Raw genomic sequence first — 24,077 nt, forward strand, 5'->3', positions numbered from 1 at the left:
ACTGATCTACAGTATCTTTACTGTTGTGATGTTTTACAGTTCAACCACTTTACTGTAAACATATATTACAGTATAACAGCTTTACTGTAAACATATATTACAGTATAACAGCTTTACTGTAAACGTGGTTTACAGTTAGAAAGACTTACCGTGATTAAGTTTTATAGTATCACTGTACTGCAAATGTGGTTTATGGTATAACACTGTAATTGTGTACAGTATAATTTGTTTAGACTGTAATTGTGTTTTACAGCATATAAAATAATATTAACATTCATATTCAATATAAGAACATTTACAAAAAACAATATAATTCAATAAAGTAGTCTCAGAATAGTGAATTAAACCAACATTTATTGTTGATATTTTTTTTTAACAAGAAAAACATTTTTCAACTGAATAAAAACAATGCCAATAACCAAAATAAATAGAAGCGTACATGAAAACTACACAGTCCTTCACCTTTCTGTCTGATTTTTTTAAGGAAAACAGTTTTTCATTCCACTAAAAACAGGACAAACCCACCAGCATGAACATTAAATAAACTATTACAATTGTAAAACAAAACTCATTTACAAAATGTAATAATTATCAGTGGGTCCCAGGAAATAGAATGTGACATGGGATTTAGATTTCCGTTACCAGGATGGTCGGGTTCAGCGTAGTCTACATCACCACCTGTCAAAGACACATAATCAATATTCATGTTTGCTCAGGTTATTCACTTGTTCACATCTGTCTGAGATCATTCATACTGTTGAATGGATGTGTGTACAGTATGTATATAATTATCAGCTATGTAAAAGATATTATCATCTCTGTTCTTACCTAGTTGGAAGTCCTCCATTCAAACTCAGAGAGCCGCTGGAGGAAGGTGGTGATCCGAGGGCAGATGCTTGTAACTTTCCTCTTTACGACACGACCTGTCTTGCGGCTTGTACCAAGTTTTGCAGGGCATTTTGTTCCCATGTCTGGATTGATCCTCACAAAGAACCTTTTAACAGAAAAAAGGCTGCTTTAATTTCAAAATTAAAACATACGTTACAGCAATCACCTATATGTTTCTGCAACTGTAGTCAAGCTATTACATATATTTCATTCTTAAATGGTGTAAAGTATTTACCTCTGTATCATCTCCAGTGTGATGGACGCTGACTCCTGATACTCAAGGTAAAACGTAGTATGACGCAAAGAAGACAGCAAGGGTGCTGGCAAAGTCATGCATCTGCTCAGGCTCATAAAATACCTTGCCCTCCAAACTGATCATCCAGCGGCTTGCAGACATGAAATTATTCCCTAAAAACAGACAAGAGTCCAATAAGACAATGTGCTCACCCTTACAAATAAGGTTTCCACAAGAATGCTGGATAGCAGGCCTCACACTGTACAAAAATAGAATCCACACGGTTTGCTGCTATTTCTCTTATTATTTATTATCTAATGAAAATTATGATCAATTACAGGAAAAAACTGCCTTATGTCTTTGCATTTTGGCCTGTGCTGAAGTGTTAGGCTGTTTTTTCCTGTTGGTCATTGTGTATAATAAATAATAAGAGAAACAGCAGCAAACTGTGTGTATTCTATTTTTATACAATATAAAACAGACAAACCCCTGTTAAGTAAGTTGTTGTGGGTACAAATACCACAATAATTACATAGATTTTTTACAAAAATATTACAACAGGATTGAAACTATTTACTTACCAAGCGCTATTACCCTTGGTGTGATGGGTAAGGTCATCTCTCTCTCAACAGACATCTTGGTGGAAAAAACCTTTAAAACACAAAATGAACTGATTTGAATGATGATACCCAAAATCATTGAAATATTTTCCTTTGTTTATGTTGACAGTACTGAGAGTGCATGTGTAAAATTTTAAATATAATTACGTCAGCCAAGATGAAGATTGAGTCCTCTTTTTCTTGGAAGTACTTCATCAGAAGGAGGATGGCTGCTGTGGCGATCTGGTTGTGGTTCAGCTTTGCACTGTCGCACTCACGTAGCAGATGTTCAATCTCCTTGTTCCACTGAAGTCTCTGGCTTTGAAAGAAGTTCAAAATTCTCCTTCCTTTCGTAAGAAGGGCTTCACTGAGACGTGTCTCTACCTCAATATCTGTGAGTGTGTGGAAGTGAGTGCAGAGGCCTCTTTTAGTAAAAAGAAATGGCCAATGCTCTTGAACCTCACATAAGGTGGGGGCAGGCCAAGAATTAAGCATGTGCCTCTGGTAAATATAAGTCAAAGACATATAAGTATTTACATCTGTTGTTTCAATTGCTTGAGGACCTGCTGATCTGAAGACAGTTGACATAGTCTGTCTTTTTGTCTCCAAAGTTTCAGTCGTTTCTCCTTCTGGTAGGGTTGTGGGTTGCCAGTTGATGCAACCATAGCTATCAAGTTCAGATCTCCCCCTTTTGATGGCAACATCACCCTCATTGTTTTCCCTGGTAGACCTTTTCCTTGGCTGCCGGATTCTGCTGCTGACATTGTCTCTATTTACATGTTCAACTCTTGTTTTAAGCTGTTTGAGTAGGGAATAATAACCACAGCCTAATTGCTCACCTTCTGCAGTCTTATCTGCAAAGGTAGCGGGATACTTAGATACAATAGCTCTAGCTACCTCCCCACAAGCAGCTCTGTTAGGGTTGGGGCAGTGTACTCGCATTCCTTCTACAACAGTCCTAATCATTATTCTCCTGTCTTCTGGGTGAGCCATTCCACCAGTTGCCAAGGCCTGTGAAAGTCTTGTTGGCATCTTCTCCCAGGGAACTGAAAAATTGCTGATCCAGGAGGTGTTGCTTACATTTGGTTGTGTGGAAGGGAGTTGACCTGATGCTTGTGCAGAACAGAGTGAATTACCCTGTAGTGGCATTTGCACAGTTGTTGAGCAGGTGGTTTCAGGTTCCTTTGGGTTGTTTGAAGAGCCAGACTCCACTTGGTCGTCGATATTCACACACACACATAAACACAGCAGAACAATTCCACATTAACTATGTACAGATGGTTTTTTTGGAGTATTTATTGAGTAATACTCTTATATAAGACACAAAAGCAAGAGTGTTGGAGAAATAATACCAATGGCAATGAAAGCTAGTTTTAGTTTTGAAAGCTATAACAATTTCAAAATAACTCTCAAAATAACTAATTTACAACTATTTTCAAGATAGGACTGCAACCATTTATGACATTAATGCATTCTCACCTTTTCTGAATACTTGAACAAGTCTTCGACTTTGAATTGGTGTCAAGAAAGGCTTGATATCATCAGGCTCAACAAACAGGAGATCTTCTCTGTTTCTAACACCAATAATGTCTGTCAGGTGCTCAATAACTGCCCTCTTTGTCTCTTCATGCAGGTCAGGTAATGCCAGGTTAATTTCATGATGTAGGCTGCCACTGTCCATATCTGCAATGAATTAAGAGGATGATATTGAATGTTCTCCTTGTTTTGTCAGATCTGAGTATTCCTTTGTTGTATTGTGAAGACATCCTCTTTAGAGAGATTTTGAATAATCATTTCTATCTCAGTTTGTGGTATGTCTAGCTCAGAAAGCTTGCCCTTCAACTTGTCAAAAACATCTGCCATAGAAGTGCTATGGACATGCAGAAATCCATCAAGAATACATTGTATTGTGCTCGCTGGCAACAGCATCTTGGCTTGCATTTTCAGGTAGAAAAGAGCCAAATTATGTAAAAATGTCTCTTGTTGATTATCACACTCCTCTAGATGATCACATGGAGTTGGAGTCAGAGTCTCCTCAGAAGGCTGAGTACAGTCTATATTTTCGGGGAGAGTTGACACCTGAGTTGTTATCACCGGCTTATGTTTTCTGGATAAATGTGTGGCAAAAGATGAGCGCACTCTGAAATGTTTGTGGCAGTCATCATAAGGACAGACAACTTTCTTGCCATCTTTAATATGAAATCTCAAATGAGTGCATAATGCTGAAAAATTCTCTGCCACATAGAAACATGCCTCAACTCCACAAGCAAGATTTCCTTTAAAATGGGTGTGTTTAGTCTGAGCCCTGCGATAGCGGTGGTTCCTGTGCATATGGGATCTGAATGCAGAAAATGTTCGATAGGAAGAAGGACATTGCTCTATTCCACATGTGAATCGATAATTAGCTGTGTGCTGATGTTTCTTCGTATGATAACAAAATTGTCTTAATTCTGAACAAAAAACACCACAAAATTTACACCTGTACATGGCTGCATGTGTCTGAATTTGAATTTCCAAAAAAATGTTGTCTACCTTTATTCTCACTAAATATGTCTTTTTACCTGCTGTTTTGTCTTGTCTGTCAAAGAACTGAGGCTACATCACACTGTCAGCGCGGCCAGCAAGGGCAGGAGGACAGCAATGCACCACACTGGGCGGGAAAAGACAGAGAGACAACTGTTAATTTAATGTTGCATTTATTTAACCCTTGAAAAATATATTTACATAAGTAAAAAAAAGAAAAAAAACACACAACCCATCTTTTCCAGAATAATTCAACTAATTCCCTTTTGACCAACCTAACACAGACGTTACATGGTTTTCATATGAAAAAGACCCTGGAAGACGTTGTATTAAAGGAAAAAAAACATGCTCCCCTTCCCACTTAAAAAAATAATAAATATTAAACTTAGGTTGGAGTTCCTCGCGCCACCAACCTAACGTTATATTAACTTTTTAATGTTGTGCACTGCAGCTCACACAAAATTAAATAAAGCAGGCTAACCTACATGAGCAAGCTCAAAACTGGATAAGATTGTTTTAGCAGTCTCTAAATTTCCAAAAAAAAAAAGTTGTCTTACATTATTCTCATTAAATGTGTATTTTTACCTGCTGCTTTAGCTGAAGCTAAATGTCCCACTGTTAGCATGGCCAGCTTCTCAAAAGTCATAGAACAGAAGCGCAGGAGGACAATGCACCACACTCGGCGGGAAAAAGACAAAGACTGTCGTTGCGCCTGTGTTCCTCGCCCCTCCCCGTGGAAAATATATATCTAAATATATATTTAAATAAGAAAAGAAAAAAACACACACAACCTATTTTTTCCAGAATAATTCAGCTAATGTGCTATTTCGACCAAGCTAACACCGAATTTAAGCCCCCCTCCCCCCCCCCACACACAAAAAATATATATGCTCTTAAAAATTAATAAACGAGTATGTTAGGTAGGAGAGTCCTTTGCATTACCTTATGACGTCCCGTTTGCAGTTTCCACACAGAGGTCCAACAATAACGAGGTGCAAAATCTTTTGTCCTCTCGAGCATATCGTAACGAAGAGTTAGCAAAGTTGGCCTGTCTTTCCTCTCCTGTCAATCACTGGATCACAGGTCATGTCAGTCAGGATATGGAGTGGTGGTTGGTAGAGATAGGTTGGTGGGCGGGGCCAGCATGCATTCAGTGTGTGTTTCACTAAGTTGGGTTGACTAGTTCCCAGAAGAGTTCTGTACATGTAAATGAGCAATTCAGTTACTGCTCGACTGAGAAGCCTCCACCAAATTATTACAATATTCTCCACTGACTGAAGTTCGCCTTTGGCAACGCAGTGGCAAGCACACATTTGCAGCAGCTGTGCATGTGCATACAACTGCATGCAGCAGATTAGATGATCAGAATTCTTGAACCTTACACACAGGCAAGTCCCCTAAAAAGTCAAAACCATAATACTTTCACTGGTATCATACTGACAAATGGCATAGGTTGGAGGAAAATCTGGAAATGGTTGGCAGTGAAAGAGTTAAAATGTAATGCACTATTGCAACCAACCACTGAAAGAGTAAAAATACACAAACAGTATGATGAACCATTCAAATCACATAATACAGTAGCACTACTGCTAATGTGTTAACGGTAGGTATAACTACTACCGCAATTTTAAAAAATACAGTAAGTAAATGTAAAAAACCTTAATATACCCATAATGCAAAGCAAATTACAGTAATTAACTGTAGAAATGTTTTCAGGTAAGTTACTGGGCATTTTGTGGTATTTTACTGTGAAAAATACAGCAAAGGTTAACAGTGTAGCTTACCTTGAAAAGGTAAGGGGGAGCACACTCCCCCTCCTCAAAGAGCTCCCCCCACTCAACCCTCATCCCCAGAAACAGAAGCTAACCCCATGCAAGGTAGCGTGATGCATCCCGAGACAACAGGACGGGGACATCTACATAACTGTGTGAGTCAATTGCCTTCAAAAGGTTTATCAATTCACTTGAACCAAAATTACGAACACCTGGTGCTGCAAAAGTTAATAGTTAGTCTCAATACCCAAGGATAAGCAGAAGAGCATGACTGATATGATGAAACTGGGATTTTGTTACACTTAATTTTTGCAAACACAACTAAAAATATAACTGAAACTAATCAAAACTAAACTGAAACTAAGGATTTTCAAAAAGAAAATAGAAACTAAACTAAACTAGCAAACAATTGGTAAAAACTAATTACAACTGACATAAAATTGAAAATCCAAAGTCGAAACTAAATAAAAATAAAAACTAATGAAAATTGCAAAACTATTAAAACCTTGGTCCAGACTAAGATGGCGTTGGACATCTTCAGGGCGGAAAAGGGTTGGTGTGACCAAGGTGTGGTTTGGCTTGTTGTATGTATATTTCAAGATGATATGGCTCTGGATGGACCAGTTACCAGGGCATGGAAGGAGGACGGACTCATTAATTAAGGAGAAGGAAATTTCTGGGATTGGAGATCCTCTGGGTGAGTGGTTGACTAAAAGCATGCATAAAATAAAAGCTATTTTTCATTATTGATTGGTAATAGATTGATAATTGGCCACATTTACAACTGTATTGACTTGTTGTGGACGTAGTCTACTTCATGTTTAAGCACTCTAATTAACAGATTGGAAATAGTGACATTAAAGGACGAGTATGCAGCGCCACTCTGTCAGTTGCCAGTGACGGTGGGGCTCAGTGATGAATCAGGTGAGCTGGATTCATGGCTGAATCAAAACAAAGCTTCCCCTGCTGTGGTCAGTAAGGGAAAAACAGGGGGAAATATAATTTAAAAGAGGCATTTATAAACGTTTATGTGTGAAGTTTATGAACGGGATAGAATAGAATAGAATAGAATAGCCTTTATTGTCATTGTACAGAGTACAACGAAATTGGAGTGCCACTCCCTTGGTGCAAGTTTCAATAATAAATATAAATGTAAAATATAAAAAGTACAAAAAAACAATCGTAAGTACTCAAACAATAGTATGTACAATATATACAGGATAGCAGCATTAATATAATGACAGTATGAATAGCAGCATAATATAATGACAGTGACGGTATGGAATAGGTTCAATTGTTTTTGTGCTTATTTACTACGGTGATAGCTCTGGGAAAGAAGCTATCCCTGAATCTGTTTGTCCTGGTTTTATGTGACCTGTACCGTCGGCCTGACGGTAATAGTTCAAACAGTTGGTTGCTGGGGTGAGAGTGGTCCTTGATGATATTGCCAGCTCTGCTGAGGTACCGAGAGTTTGCAGTGACCTCCAGGCTGGGCAGAGAGCAGCCAGTGATCTTCTGGGCTGTGTTGATGACCCTCTGCAGTACTTTCCTGTCCGCAGCTGAGCACCCTGCATACCATGTTGTTATGCCGTACGTTAGGATGCTCTCTATGGTGGCTCTGTAAAATGTCACCAGCAGCCTCTCCTCCAGGTTGTTCCTCCTGAGCACTCTCAGAAAGTGGAGACGGTGCTGGGCCTTTTTAACCACCGCTGTAGTATTTGCAGTCCAGGAGAGGTCATCAGAGATCTGCACGCCCAGAAACCTCATGGAGCATACCCTCTCCACACAGTTCCCATGAATGAAAAGGGGGTGTTTTACTGTTATTTCAGCATCAGCATTATCGTTACATCAGAATCATATAACAAGCATTGCATTAAACATTGCTTGAAGCTATTGACATTACATTAACATTTGTATTACAGTGATTGTTATAACCTCAGGTTAATCTTCTATTTACAGGTGTCAGGATAATCATATGATCTTTCATTGCAGGTGTAACCATGATCATTTTTATACATATTGCAGTTTGTTGCTCATTATAGAGTTGTGTTCAAGTTAATAAGGGTTAAAAGCTACAGTCAGCGCGATGTTTGGCTGATCTATAGACTGGAGTGACTTCGAGCACTGAAGGCCGCACGCCTTTATTCTAAAGAGCTCATCAGGGGGAGTGTGAGATTAGAATATTATTTTATGCCATGTTATACCCCTAATTAAAGATTGTGAATTATTATGTAGTTTTAGTTTGCATTATTCTCCTGAATTAGAAGAAGGTGATACACTGTTAACCTTTGCTGTATTTTTCACAGTAAAATACCACAAAATGCCCAGTAACTTACCTGAAAACGTTTCTACAGTTAATTACTGTAATTTGCTTTGCATTATGGGTATATTAAGGTTACTTACTGTATTTTTTAAAATTGCGGTAGTAGTTATACCTACCGTTAACACATTAGCAGTAGTGCTACTGTATTATGTGATTTGAATGGTTCATCATACTGTTTGTGTATTTTTACTCTTTCAGTGGTTGGTTGCAATAGTGCATTACATTTTAACTCTTTCACTGCCAACCATTTCCAGATTTTCCTCCAACCTATGCCATTTGTCAGTATGATACCAGTGAAAGTATTATGGTTTTGACTTTTTAGGGGACTTGCCTGTGTGTAAGGTTCAATAATTCTGATCATCTAATCTGCTGCATGCAGTTGTATGCACATGCACAGCTGCTGCAAATGTGTGCTTGCCACTGCGTTGCCATAGAGATCAATTCAAGTGACAGCTGCTCCTGGGGAGAGGGAAAAGAATGCAGAAAGGCCTCCTTGTAGGGAAATTTTATAAAGCAAGGTTCTCCAAATCTCTCCCAAAATTCTGTGTTTTCTTAATTGACTTCCATTCATATGTAAAGACTATAAGGTTAACTACAAATAAAAAAAGCAGAATTCACATTGCTGCATCTCCATCACTTATCTCTGATTAACCCTGAACAACATTCACACTTCCTTTTGTTAATTTTTTTACTTGCCACTATTCTGTTGTTGGATTTCACTTAGGTTGTTGCTGCTGTCTGTTTTTGTGTAATTTTGTACTCGTGACAAGTAGTGAATAAAGTTATTTTAAAAAGACGCAGAAAGGCGAACTTCATTCAGTGGAGAATATTGTAATAATTTGGCGGAGGCTTCTCAGTCGAGCAGTAACTGAATTGCTCATTTACTGAACATGCAACATGTACAGAACTCTTCTGGGAACTAGTCAACCCAACTTAGTGAAACACACACTGAATGCATGCTGGCCCCGCCCACCCACCTACCTCTACCAACCACCACTCCATATCCTGACTGACATGACCTGTGATCCAGTGATTGACAGGAGAGGAAAGACAGGCCAACTTTGTTAACTCTTCGTTACGATATGCTCGAGAGGACAAAAGATTTTGCACCTCGTTATTGTTGGACCTCTGTATGGAAACTGCAAACGGGACGTCATAAGGTAATACAAAGGACTCTCCTACCTAACATACTCGTTTATTAATTTTTAAGAGCATATATATTTTTTGTGTGTGGGGGGGAGGGGGGGCTTAAAATCGGTGTTAGCTTGGTCGAAATAGCTCATTAGCTGAATTATTCTGGAAAAGATGGGTTGTGTGTTTTTTTCCCTTTTATTTACTTATGTAAATATATTTTTCAAGGGTTAAATAAATACAACATTAAATTAACAATTGTCTCTCTGTCTTTTCCCGCCCAGTGTGGTGCATTGCAAGCCAGAGACTTCAGTGGAACAAGGAGATTGAACATCTGCTACTTGAGTGCACAGTGCAAAGCTGAACCACAACCAGATCGCCACAGCAGCCATCCTTCTTCTGATGAAGTACTTCCAAGAAAAAGAGGACTCAATCTTCATCTTGGCTGATGTAATTATATTTAAAATTTTACACATGAACTCTCAATACTGTCAACATAAACAAAGGAAAAATATTTCAATGATTTTGGGTATCATCATTCAAATCAGTTCCTTTTGTGTTTTAAAGGCTTTTTCCACCAAGATGTCTGTTGAGAGAGAGATGACCTTACCCATCACACCAAGGGTAATAGCGCTTGGTAAGTAAATAGTTTCAATCCTCTTGTAATATTTTTGTAAAAAATCTATGTAATTATTGTGGTATTTGTACCCACAACAACTTACTTAACAGGGGTTTGTCTGTTTTATATTGTATAAAAATAGAATACACACAGTTTGCTGCTGTTTCTCTTATTATTTATTATACACAATGACCAACAGGAAAAAACAGCCTAACATTTCAGCACAGGCCAAAATGCCAAAACATTAGGCAGTTTTTTCCTGTAATTGATCATAATTTTCATTACATAATAAATAATAAGAGAAATAGCAGCAAACCGTGTGGATTCTATTTTTGTACAGTGTGAGGCCTGCTATCCAGCATTCTTGTGGAAACCTTATTTGTAAGGGTGAGCACATTGTCTTATTGGACTCTTGTCTGTTTTTAGGGAATAATTTCATGTCTGCAAGCCGCTGGATGATCAGTTTGGAGGGCAAGGCATTTTATGAGCCTGAGCAGATGCATGACTTTGCCAGCACCCTTGCTGTATTCTTTACGTCATACTACGTTTTCAACCTTGAGTATCAGGAGTCAGCGTCCATCACACTGGAGATGATACAGAGGTAAATACTTTACACCATTAAAGCTTACACCATTTAAGAATGAAATATATGTGATAGCTTGACTTAGAGCTGGGCGATAGAACGATAACGATATGTATCGCGATATAACTGTTACTCGATAGAGAAATTAAACTATCGCGATAGACCTCGCCGCTCTTGTCCTCTTAAAAAAAAAAAAAAGGTCAGCCAATCCAAATTAAGTAGCGCAGAGCCGAACCAATCACAGCCGCAGCGTCGGAGAGATTCCGTAGTGTGAAGGTATTTCGGCTATTTCAAGTCTGACAAAAAACAGAGTAGCGTGCACTGTAAATTGTGCCGAAAGCAAGTCTGGAAATACAATAAACTGGTGCATGCGTCACACTGTGCGCCACGTTATTGTTTCGGTGAAATGAATTTCTACAATACTGTTACTGTTAATTCTACTCTCTGCAGTGTTTAAATGCTTACATATACACACAGTTACTGTCCGTCCACACATACGACTCTGTTCTGCTTCTATGCCCCAGCTTTGTTTACTTTTTCCCACCGAGGCTTCTAGACTTCTGATTGGCCAACATTTCTGCACGGTTAGGAATCTAGCGCCACCTGCTGCTTTGGCATGTTCATAGCAGCGTTTTCCTTCATTTCTGCCTTTATGTGTGGACGGGATTATTTTTTAAAACGAAAACGGAAAATCTCCGTTTTCAAAAATACCCGTGTACGTGTGGACGTAGCCTCAGTCTCTGACTGGAAGCGCTAATTCATCATTCGGCTTTTGTCAGACTAAAGTAACTGTTAAAACTGTTTGAAAAGCTCAGCTATACAACAAGGAGAGATTGAGAATTTCCTTTTAGTTCTCAGTTTATTTGATATTGACAAAAGTTAGTTTTGTCTGTTCTTCTGTAAAACAAACTAAGATTTATTTTTAGAATTAATATTTTGTTTCTAAGTGGAATTGACAATTTAGTCTGTTTCGTTTGTTCTATTTTGAAACTTAAACGCTTTAGCGGCTGCCTTTTGTGTAGTTTGCAATATTTGCCTTTATTTATCTGAAAAAGTCTCATGTTCCTTAAGTACATCTACCCTGTTGAACTTATTATGGGAAATAAATATTTAAATAAAAACAAGCTGCTGATTATTTCACATTTTACTTGTGAGCAACGGCACATTTAAATCTTACAAATATAGTTATTTGGCTTATATCGTGATAGATATCGTTATCGCCTGAAATGAAAAAAACATATCGTGATATGAAGAAATCTCATATCGCCCAGCTCTAGCTTGACTACAGTTGCAGAAACATATAGGTGATTGCTGTAATGTATGTTTTAATTTTGAAATTAAAGCAGCCTTTTTTCCGTTAAAAGGTTCTTTGTGAGGATCAATCCAGACATGGGAACAAAATGCCCTGCAAAACTTGGTACAAGCCGCAAGACAGGTCGTGTCGTAAAGAGGAAGGTTACAAGCATCAGCCCTTGGATCACCACCTTCCTCCAGCGGCTCTCTGAGTTTGAATGGAGGACTTCCAACTAGGTAAGAATACAGAGATGATAATATCTTTTACATAGCTGATAATTATATACATACTGTACACACATCCATACAACAGTATGAATGATCTCAGACAGATGTGAACAAGTGAATAACCTGAGCAAACATGAATATTGATGATGTGTCTTTGACAGGTGGTGATAAAGACTACGCTGAACCCGACCATCCTGGTAACGGAAATCTAAATCCCATGTCACATTCTATTTCCTGGGACCCACTGATAATTATTACATTTTGTAAATGATTTTTGTTTTACAATTGTAATAGTTTATTTTTTTTTTTTTTGAAAATATTTTTATTGAAAAAAGAAAACAGTACTTGCAGTTACCGAAATACAATCAACCTTTCTTAATTTTCCTAAGTAAATTAACATATATATATATATATATGAAAAAAACAACAAAAAAAACAAAAAAACAAAACACAACGCCCCCCCCCCCCCCCCAGTCCCAGTCCCACACAGATCAACACAACCATCAAACATATTAGAGGAATATAACAGTAACAAAAGTAGATTTAAACAGGCAATACCTCTAGACTAGCAAAATAAGAGATAAAGGGTTGCCACTTGTGAAAAAATTTGGCTGTGCAACCTCTCAACGTATATTAAATTTTTTCAAGTTTTAAAAAAAACATGACATCTTTAAGCCACCGGGAAATAGTAGGATACTTAGCAGACTTCCAATGCAACAATATTAGACGTCTCGCTAATAGGGATGTGAAGGCTATAATATCCCTTTGTGTGGAATCAAGTGTAAGTGAGCGAGCAGGAATCCCAAACACAGCAATCAGAGGACAAGGATGAAGAGTTACCCCAAGAACAGTTGACATAATAGCAAAATACCTTGTCCAGAAACCTTGTAGCTCAGGGCACAGAAAAAACATGTGGCTAAGGTGACAAGGAGAACCATGGCATTTATCACATTTATTTTCCACTTCTGGATACAATTCAGAAAGTCTAGACTTAGAGAAATGCACCCTGTGTATGACCTTAAATTGAATAAGTCCAAGACGAGCACAGGAGGTGGAAGATCGTATCCTCGTTATAGCCCGTTCCCAAGACTCCTCATGTATTCGAAATCCCAGTTCTTCTTCCCATGTACGCTTAAGCTTAACATTAGAGTGGTTACTAAAAGACAGAATAGCATCATAGAGTTTCGAAATGGTTCCTCTGCGATGAGGAACAAATGATAACGTAGTTTCCCACTGCTGTTCTGGAGGTAAAGAGGGGAAATTGGGAAACACTTAGCAACAAAATTTCGAATTTGAAAATAGTGAAACAAATGGGTAACAGGGAGATTGTAACGAGAAGACAAGTTGGGAAAACTATCGAAAACACCATCCACATATAAATGTTTGAACTGTTTTATACCCTTGTCACACCACACTGAAAATGTCGAGTCCAAAAGTGAAGGGGGAAACAAATGGTTTTCGCTTAGAGGACCCGAGGAAGACGGCATTACAAAATTAAAGTGACGTCTAAACTGAAACCAGATTTTGAGTGTGTTAAGAACCACCTGATTATCAGTGTACAGAGAGGGTCTCACGGGTAAAGAGGAATAGAGCAAAGCCGGTAAAGAAGAGCCCTTACATGATGATAGCTCCAATTTACACCACGAGGAACCAGAAGATTTTAGCCAGTAGCAAAGTTTATGGATGTGAGCGGCCCAGTAATAGACTAAAAAATTAGGTAATGCAAGTCCTCCACTAAATCTGCATCGCTGCAGCAAAGTTTTAGAGACCCTAGGTGGCTTCCCTCCCCAAATGAAAGAACCAATAATCTTGTCCAGTGAAACAAAAAAATGTTTCGGCAAAAATAAGGGAATTGACTGAAATAAAAATAAAAATTTTGGTAAGATGTTCATTTTAACAACGTTAATCTTACCGATTAAAGAAAGGGGGAGATTACCCCATCTTTGAATATCAGATGTGACCCTAGATATAAGAGGAGACAAATTTGCTGATTTAAGGCCAGCTAGAGAGCGAGTCACGTTAATCCCTAAGTACTTAAACCCAGACGGACTGAGACGAAAGGGTAGATCGGACTGTTGAAGTTGACGTGCTGCCGTATTAACAGGAAAACACTCACTTTTCCCCAAATTCAATTTATAACCTGAAAACGAACTGAAGTTCTCCAGAATACTTAAAACAGCAGGGATGGAGCATGCGGGGTCAGTCATATATAATAACAAGTCATCCGCATACAATGATACTTTATGTGTAATTCCATTACGGATGATTCCCCTAAATACAGAAGAAGATCGCAATGTAATAGACAGAGGCTCGATGGCAATGGCAAAGAGTAAGGGAGACAAAGGGCAACCTTGACGACAACCACGACCCAGCGCAAAATAATCAGAGTAAACATCATTAGTATGAACACTGGCTTTAGGGGACGAATAAAGAAGCCGAATCCAGGAAATAAATTTATCACCAAAACCAAATTTCTCTAAAACTGCAAACAAGTACTCCCACTCCACCCTATCGAAAGCCTTTTCAGCATCTAAAGAAATCACAAGTTCAGGAAGTTCAGATAGACGCTTTGAGTAAATAACATTAAAGAGTGTACGGGTATTAAAAAACAATTGCCGTCCCTTTATAAAGCCATTCTGCTCTTCAGATATAATTCGAGGAAGCACATCCTCAAGGCGAGATGAAATTACTTTAGCCAATACCTTTGCATCGGCATTAAGCAGAGATAATGGCCTGTAGGAACCACAGGAGGTTGGGTCCTTGTCATTTTTGAGAAGGAGCGCTATGGTTGCTTGTGTGAAAGTAGGTGGTAATGAACCGGTTTCCAAGGATTCGTTAAACACAGACAAAAGCAATGGTGCCAATTTACCAATAAATGTTTTATAGAATTCAATTGGAAACCCATCCGGGCCTGGGGCTTTATTAGACTGCATAGCTGTAATAGCTTTTAATACTTCTTCAACAGATAATGGGGAGTCCAATTGCCCCGCATCATTAGCACCAATAACAGGGTTTGAAAGATTATGAAGAAATGCATTCATTTTAGCTTTATCCGTGGGAAATTCGGACCTGTACAACAAAGAGTAAAATGTTTTAAAGGTAGAATTAATTTCCAAGGGATCTGTAGTAATATTGTCATCAGAGTGTTTAATAATGGGGATCACACGCGAGGAGGCCTGACGTCGTAACTGATGTGCCAACAAGCGACTAGCCTTGTCACCATATTCGTAATATGAGCCACGACTGCGTAGTAATAAGTGCTCAGCCTCTTTGGTTGACATAAGATCAAATTCTGCTTGCAAATCAAGGCGCTGCTTCAGTAATTCTGGAGAAGGGTTCAGTGTATAACTTTGATCAAGGTTACTAATTGCAGCTATAAGTTCTTTAAGCCTGGCATTAATCTTTTTATTAGCACGGACAGAGTAAGAAATAACTTGACCTCTCAGGTAGCATTTAAGAGTCTCCCATAGCAGAGAATATGAGACAGAATCATCCTGATTGAAGGACAAGAACTCCTCAATAGAGCCTGAAATAAATTCACAAAATTCTTTATCCGCCAGAAGGAGAGAGTTAAATCTCCAAAGTGGAGGGCTACGTTTATGGGTAGAAAGATGAACATCCAATAGCAGAGGAGAATGATCAGATATTACAATACCAGAATAGTCGGAAGAATTAACACATGAATTAAGAGTTCTGTCGATGAAAAAATAATCAATCCTGGAATAAGACTGGTGGACCTGAGAGAAGAATGAAAATTTTTTGATTGAAGGGTTGCGAAATCTCCATGGATCAACAAGATCATTCTGTTTCATAAAATCTGAGAATGTTTTAGACATAGATGATTGAGTCAAATTACGAGGACTAGATCGATCCAAAATTGGATCAAAAACACAATTCAGATCACCACCAAGGATAAGCAAATGTGTATTCAGAAAGGGGATGTTACTCAGCAATCTATTAGCGAATTCAGCATCATCAAAATTCGGGGCATATACATTTACCAACAAAACCTTTTTCTGCATTAGGGTACCAGCAACAATGATGTATCTACCGTTCCTATCAGCGACAACATTGGTCAAAGTGAATTGAACTTTCTTATTAATGAGAATGGCCACTCCTCTAGCCTTCGAATTAAAATTTGAGTGAAAGACCTGACCTACCCAAGGGCAATATAACCTATAATGATCCTTAATGCGAAGATGAGTCTCCTGTAAAAATGCTATGTCAGAATTTAGACGTTTCAAGTGAGTAAAAACCTTAGATCTCTTAACAGGGTTACCCATACCTCTGATATTCCAACTAATGAATCTAAGAGGCATACCTGACCCAGCAATGCTGGGGTCTATATTTCCATTAACCATTTACAAAAAGGAAGAGGAAAAAGACCAAACCAAAATGCCAGTGGCCATGAAGAGCCGAAATGGGACAGCCCCCCCCCAACCCAACCCTGAACACAAATACACCCCCAAGTCTCCACAGAACAGAACAAAGGAGACAGCAGTGTACCCCCAAAGTAGCAAAAATGATTCACCGAAGTGACTGGACTAATTGTTGTCTAAATAAAAATAAAAGCGAGAGAGGGAAAAATAACCTCTCACCAACTTCTCTACAGCATAACAGTGTGCGCGTAACAGTAAACATGTTTTTTTAAAAAGGGAAAAAATAAAAAGGAAACCAACCAACCAAAAAAAGATCTCACAGTACAAAATATGACTTCCTCAGAAGGAGAACTTTCCAACAAATCACCGAAAGTGCATAAAATTTAAAAAAACAAAAAACAAAAACAACATACATAAATAGATAAACAATTAAAACAAAAACAACCAAACAAAAAAATAAATAAATAAAAATTTAACAGAAACGAAAAACAACTCAGTCCTATGCAAATCAATGCAGCAAGCTTGGAGAAGATTGTGCCGGACTGGTCCGAAGTTCAAGAGTATATTATATGATCCAGTTTCAATAAATAACAATGAAAATAAAAGGAACCAGCACACCAACAGTACAATAACCAGCAAAATGGCCTAAGAAAACAATGCACAGGTGGCGTTAAACCTAAGGAGACCGTGAACCCTTAGCAGCATTACAGCATCAAACTGAGGAGCTAACGAGGCTCACCCAGAAATCAAAGTTTTGACATAATCACTGGCCTCCTCTGCCGAAACAAAGTCCTTCTCGACACCCTTATATGTGATGCGGAGTCGCGCTGGATGAAGCAGGCCATACCGAACACCGTCAATGCCACGGAGTTGCTGCCTGACCGTGTTGAATGCAGCACGAGCCCGTGCCACCCTGGCGGTGTAGTCGGGGAAGACTGAGATGGTCCGATCTCCAACTTTAATCTGTCGGCGTTCTCTAGCACGTCGTAAAATGTCGACACAGTCAGTGTGGTAATGAAACCTGCATACAATGGCTCGTGGACGGTCGCCAGGCTTAGGTGCGGGTTGGAGGGTCCTGTGCGAACGATCCAAAAGCGGCTCCTTCCCCAGATCAAATGCTTCTTTTAGCAAGGAAGCTACGGCGGCAGTGGTGCACGTGTCAGGGCCCTCCGGTACTCCCACTATCCTAACATTGTTGCGCCGCGATCTGGACTCCAAATCTTCACACTTACTTTCCAGCTTGGCTACATGAGCTGTGAGACCCTTGATAGTGTTTTTCATCTCAGCTATATCATCAGAGCAGACAGTAAGTGCGTGCTCCATCTCCTTCACCGTACCTTTTAGCTCAGACATGGTAGCGTCATTTGCAGCTTTATCGATCGCCAGCTGCGTCTTCACCGCCTGCAGGTCGAACTTAATGGTAGACAAAGCATCACCCAGAGTATCCTGAAGTTCCTTTTTAAAGATGTCGGCGATATCTTTCCTCAGCGAAGCCAGCAACTCGACCTTGAGAGCCTCAATATCAGGATTAGCTTGACATGTGGGGGGCTTTGCAGGAGACGACGGCTCACTCGAGGGTGTGGTCGCGGTTTGCAAACTAGGCCTCAGTTGTGTCTGAATAGTACTGCGGGTTTTAACATTTTTTGCTGCCATTTTACGCCGGCCCGAGTAAAACTTCTCAACAAGACAATCCACAAACCAAAACAGGACTGAAAATACAGCCAAAACGCGCGAATAAATAACAATTTAATCGAAATCGGCGGGAGCTCCCAGACTCGCGTCCTACTCCATCAAAGCTCAACCGGAAGTCCGTAATAGTTTATTTAATGTTCATGCTGGTGGGTTTGTCCTGTTTTTAGTGGAATGAAAAACTGTTTTCCTTAAAAAAATCAGACACAGAAAGGTGAAGGACTGTGTAGTTTTCATGTACGCTTCTATTTATTTTGGTTATTGACATTGTTTTTATTCAGTTGAAAAATGTTTTTCTTGTTAAAAAAAATATCAACAATAAATGTTGGTTTAATTCACTATTCTGAGACTACTTTATTGAATTATATTGTTTTTTGTAAATGTTCTTATATTGAATATGAATGTTAATATTATTTTATATGCTGTAAAACACAATTACAGTCTAAACAAATTATACTGTACACAATTACAGTGTTATACCATAAACCACATTTGCAGTACAGTGATACTATAAAACGTAATCACGGTAAGTCTTTCTAACTGTAAACCACGTTTACAGTAAAACTGTTATACTGTAATATATGTTTACAGTAAAGTGGTTGAACTGTAAAACATCACAACAGTAAAGATACTGTAGATCAGTAATTACAGTAACTTACTGGCAATAGTGTTGCCAGTAAGTTAATGTAAAAATACAATAAAATGTCTAACAGTGTAACTATTGCATCTGTTAAACTGATTTGCATTACATTAGACTGCTGATTTATTGTGAATGAATGATATTGTTTTATGATGCATTATACTGCTGAGTTATAAGAAATACTGTTCGCAGAAAGTCATCGCCTTATTTGTCTGATTAGAAGAGAACAGAATATACTGGAGTTTTCTGCCCCATCTCAGCAGGAGCAGATAAACAGGGAGCCAAGGTCGTAGCTTAGGCGCCGTGTGAGAGAAAGCATGTGAATGTTTAGGCTTTTATGATTAGGTGGGGGCCACTAGAGGCTATAAGAGTTTGATCAATGCTCCACCATTTTGAGATCTAATGCTGTCTGCGTACGGTGTCCATCTCCCACGCGTGTGATCATTGAAATCATCGTTTGACTCAACCCGGTGGTTATTTTGGTTTTTCCCCTGCCAGTGGCGGACTCCCTCAGACATCGGTGCGTTGGTGGTGGTTCTTTGTGTCTGGGGGTGGGCGTCCAGGTACACACCGGCTCACTCCTGGACTATTTTTTTTGAAGTGCTTTCTCATGGTTTGAGCGTTACGCTCAAACCATGCCCATTAGTTGCCATTTTTGGTGTTTCTGAAGATGCCAGCCTAAACCTTAGTTGTAAGCAGCTGGATGTTATCGCTTTCACTTCACTGCTGGCACACCGTAGAATTTTGCTGTCTTGGAAAGCTCCTCACCCTCCAGCCCGATCATGTTGGCTGGAAGATGTTATGTTCTTTTTAAAAATGGAGAAAATAAAATTCAGACTCAGAGGAAATGTTAAGTTCTCACGGTCGAGTCTGGCATTAATATTTGACATCGTTTGTTTTTTTCCCTTTTTCCTTTTTTTTTTCTTTATTTTTATTTTATTTGTTTTATTGTTATCATCCAAATTTTAATGGGCTAATCTGTATTGAGATATGTCTTTGTATTGGTTGGTACTTGCTTTGTTGGGCCTGATATGTCAACTTACATGTAAAAACTCTATAAATAAAGAGGAAAAAAAACTTGGCCAGTTTCCTTTCCATGGGCACAGAGAGTCTCCAATCCAGTGTTTTTAATCCCAGCAGAGCCACACAAATCCTAATTAAAATGAGTCCTCCCCCCAACATCCTTGGATTATTTTAAAAGCAAAACCAGGCCAGGTTAAAAATCCATTCCCTTAAAATGTGCACACTTCATCCTGGAGTCTCAGAGGCTTCCCTGCTGCACCAGTGTCCTACTAAAAAAACAACAACCCCCCTTCCCGTTTCCTCTCCCCTTTATAGAGAAGGGCTTCAATCCTTCCCAATCAGCTGCTCCCTGTACTCGACTCCAAATAACTGGCAGCTGGACTAGAGTAGAATCTCCACTCCCACCTCACACCAAACACACACAAAAACACCAAAGCATGCAATTAATACAAAAAAACTAAAGTAATGCCAACCCAAAAGTTTAGTGGGGGATTCTCTCCATTCTTTTCCACCATGCTATACTCCGCAACAGTTGATTTGTTTTGTGTGTCAGTGAGGGCACTAATGAATTCACAAAGGCACTTTGTAGTGTGCAGGTAGAAACCCAGCGGAGTGATACACCTCCTGCTGTCAGGCCTGCATGTTTATCCCTGTGCTGTTCTCCTGTCTTGTGGTGGACAAATTTTTATTTTTTTTTACTGGCACACATAATTTGTGGGGCATCTTATTGCAAAACCTGATTGTTCTCTCGTGTTAGTTTTAGTAATATTTTTAAATAGTTGTGGTCAAATGTGTTTACAAATTGTGTTTACAAAATGTGTGCATAAGTTTTCAAAATGTACAATTTATTTATTTATTTATTTATTTATTTAGCATTTTAAGTTATAAAAATAATTTAGTCAACATGTCTGTGGTTTTTGCAGTAAAAAAAACAAACTTCTAGGATTTTAAGTTCTTTGTGTGATTTCATATCAGTTGTGTTAACACAGTATGTCAATGAAAAAACAACTAAATTCAAACACGTGAGGTTGAGCTGAAAATAATGATACTGTGCCGGACCACCAGGTGGCTCCACTCACACTTGAAGGGAAGTGTTGGGGTGGAGATTTTGGCGCTCACTATATGTGAAGTTCTGAGAGTCAGTTAATAAAGTTGGAGTGAGACACTGAGACCTCTCCTGTCGTTATTACATACCTCCACATTGGTGACCCCTGTAGCGAACATGCTAAGGCTCGACGACGAAGCCAGCTCCGGCCTGGAAGCATCGGCTGCCGCCGGACTTTCACCTCCGCCAATGGCTGCGTTTGCTGTGGCGCTTAAATTGCCGGATTTTTGGCTTCACGATCCTCCTTCATGGTTCGTGCACGTTCGTGCTCAGTTTGCTCTTCGTGGAGTTTCAGCCGACGATACTAAATACCACCATGTGGTGGCCTCACTTGACCCGCCGTCAACCCGCCGCGTGATGACTCTCCTCCGGGACCCCCCAGCCCAAGGCAAGTACGCCGCCCTCAAGGCGCTGCTGCTGCGGCGTTACTCCCTCTCTGATGCTGAGCGAGCCGAGAAACTCCTTTCCCTCGCGGGCCTGGGCGACGGCACCGCTCTTGAGCTCATGGAGAGCATGCTGTCCTTGCTGGGCGCGGATGACGGAGGATTTCTCTTCACCCACCTCTTTCTCCGACAGCTGCCGGCTCCAGTGCGCGCTGGCCTTGCCAACTCCCCGCTATTGGCCATGAAGGATTACCGCTCCCTTGCGGAAGAGGCGGATCGCATCCTCCTGGCTACCAGGACTTTCGGCGTCCAGGCGATTGTTCAGGACTCACCAGCGTTTTCCCCCGCCCCCTCACCGATGCTCCAGGGGCCCTCTGACTCGTCCACGGTGGCCGGAATCGCTGCACGGCGGCACCGCGGAAAGGGGCTTTGTTTTAATCACCAGCGTTTTGGAGCGAAGGCACGGCGCTGTCTCCCGCCTTGCAGTTTCCAGACCCAGGGAAATGGGCATGTCAGCGCTCTGTAGCAGCCGCGACCGCTGGCAACAAGGAAAGGCTGCTTTTCTTAGAGGACTCACGCTCGGGGAGGCGTTTCCTGGTGGACTCCGGCTCACAGAAGAGCCTTCTTCCCCCGGCTGGCTCGGACAGGCTAGCTAAGGGCTGCGGGCCATTGCTAACAGCGGCTAATGGCTCTCCCATCAAAACCTTCGGTGAAAGGTTGGTGACTGTTTGCTTTCACGACCGTGACTTTCAGTGGAACTTTGTTGTTGCTGCTAGCTCTGTGCCTATAATAGGCGCTGATTTTCTTTGTGCTCACGGACTGCTGGTTGATGTTGCTAACAGACGTTTAATTGATGCTGTGTCATTTTCCTCATTACCCTGTTTGACTCGGGGTGCTCAGCCTGTGGTGCATGCTAACTCAGTAGATTCGGGTGACGTTTTTCAGTGTTTGCTTTCTGAGTTTCCCTCACTCTCTGTCCCCACTTTCTCAAGCACGGTGACGAAGCACGGGGTGGAGCATTACATAACTACAGTAGGGCCCCCGGTGTTCGTGCGCGCGCGCCGCCTCGACCCTGCCAAACTGGCTGTCGCTCGGGAAGAATTTGCCACCATGGAGCGTCTGGGCATTGTGCAGCGTTCGAACAGTGCCTGGGCTTCTCCGTTACACATGGTGCCTAAATCTGATGGTCGGTGGCGACCTTGTGGGGATTTCCGTCGTCGTAATAATGTCACAGAGAACGATCATTATCCCATTCCCCACATCCAAGATTTTTCCGCCCATCTTGCGGGGACTTCGGTTTTTTCGAAGATCGATTTGGTACGGGGATATCACCAGGTTCCCGTGCGCGCGGAGGATGTCCCCAAAACCGCCGTGATTACACCTTTCGGCCTTTTCGAGTTTCTGCGCATGCCGTTTGGCCTGAAAGGTGCCGCCCAAACCTTCCAGTGGTTGATGGACTCGGTCTTGCGCGGGCTGCCCTTTGTTTTTGTATATCTTGATGATATACTGGTGGCCAGCAGCTCGAAGGAGCAGCACATGTTCCATCTGCGGCAGGTTTTTCAGCGTTTGGCGGAGCATGGACTGATTATTAATCCGTCTAAATGCCAGTTTGGGTTGCCCGTTCTCAATTTTCTTGGGCACCGTATTTCCGCCGAGGGCGCGGTTCCGTTGCCTGACAAAGTCCGAGCTGTTTCGGAATTTCCGCGTCCCACGACTGTTAAGGCACTGCAGGAATTTTTGGGGATGGTGAATTTTTACAACCGTTTTCTCCCCAGAGCGGCACATCTGCTGAAGCCCCTTTATGGGGCGTTAAAAGGTAAGAAAGCTAATGACTCCGTTGACTGGTTTCCGGAAAGCATCCAAGTGTTTTCTGATGCTAAGTCAGTGTTAGCTAATGCTGCCCTTCTGGCCCACCCATCCCCCTCAGCGCCGATTGCGTTGACCACCGATGCATCGGACATAGCGGTGGGTGCGGTGCTGGAACAGCGAATCTCGGGTGTCTGGCAACCGCTCGCCTTTTTCAGCCGTACGCTACGTGACAGCGAACGCAATTACAGCATTTTTGATAGGGAGCTACTGGCGCTCCACCTGGCGACTCGTCATTTCCGTTTTTTTCTCGAGGGTCGTCACTTTACCGCATACGTGGACCACAAACCCTTGACGTTTGCCATGTCCAAGGTTTCTGATCCATGGAGTGCACGCCAGCAGCGCCAGTTGGCAGCCATTTCTGAGTTTACCACGCACATTCGGCACGTGGCTGGTAAATCCAATCATGTGGCTGACTGTTTGTCCCGTGCGCTGGTTTCTCCCGTCTTTCTCGGCATAGACTACTCCGCCATGGCTGCCGATCAGAGCGGTGACCCGGACATCCTCACGCTTAAATCCACCCAGACGGGCCTCATACTAGAGGACAGACCCGTGCAGGACGGTGGCCCCCTCCTCGTCTGTGACGTTTCCACCGGCTGCCCTCGCCCAGTGGTTCCCGCTTCCTGGCGTCGTCAAGTTTTTGACTCGGTACATGCTCTCTCTCATCCAGGGGTCCGGGCCTCTGTTAAACTGGTCAGCTCTAAATTTGTTTGGCCAGGCCTTCGCAAATCTGTTAAGGAATGGGCGTTGGCGTGCATTCCCTGCCAGCGTGCGAAGGTTCATAAACACACCAAGGCG

The 24,077-nt window shown here is 41.0% G+C and overlaps 1 protein-coding gene and 1 pseudogene across 2 annotated transcripts; one reads left to right on the forward strand and one right to left on the reverse strand.

Annotated features, from left to right (window-relative positions):
* Positions 1–334: 334 nt before the first annotated feature.
* On the reverse strand, positions 335–5,929 carry LOC113031336 (uncharacterized; annotated as a pseudogene). The gene is made up of 7 exons (XR_013900877.1): positions 4,284–5,929; positions 3,202–3,405; positions 1,891–2,933; positions 1,705–1,774; positions 1,124–1,296; positions 829–994; positions 335–678 (listed from the first exon to the last, which is right to left on the reverse strand). The product of XR_013900877.1 is annotated as an uncharacterized LOC113031336 (transcript).
* A 98-nt stretch (positions 5,930–6,027) lies between these two features.
* On the forward strand, positions 6,028–18,603 carry LOC145419584 (uncharacterized). Its single transcript, XM_080287680.1, has 5 exons — positions 6,028–9,921; positions 10,039–10,108; positions 10,517–10,691; positions 12,038–12,203; positions 12,356–18,603. The coding sequence occupies exons 1-4, from the start codon at positions 9,874–9,876 to the stop codon at positions 12,201–12,203; spliced, it is 459 nt and encodes a 152-aa protein (XP_080143806.1). The 5' UTR covers positions 6,028–9,873; the 3' UTR covers positions 12,356–18,603.
* Positions 18,604–24,077: the final 5,474 nt, after the last annotated feature.

This window comes from Astatotilapia calliptera, chromosome 13 (genome assembly GCF_964374335.1).
Source record: "Astatotilapia calliptera chromosome 13, fAstCal68.1, whole genome shotgun sequence".
Classification (NCBI taxonomy): domain Eukaryota; kingdom Metazoa; phylum Chordata; class Actinopteri; order Cichliformes; family Cichlidae; genus Astatotilapia; species Astatotilapia calliptera.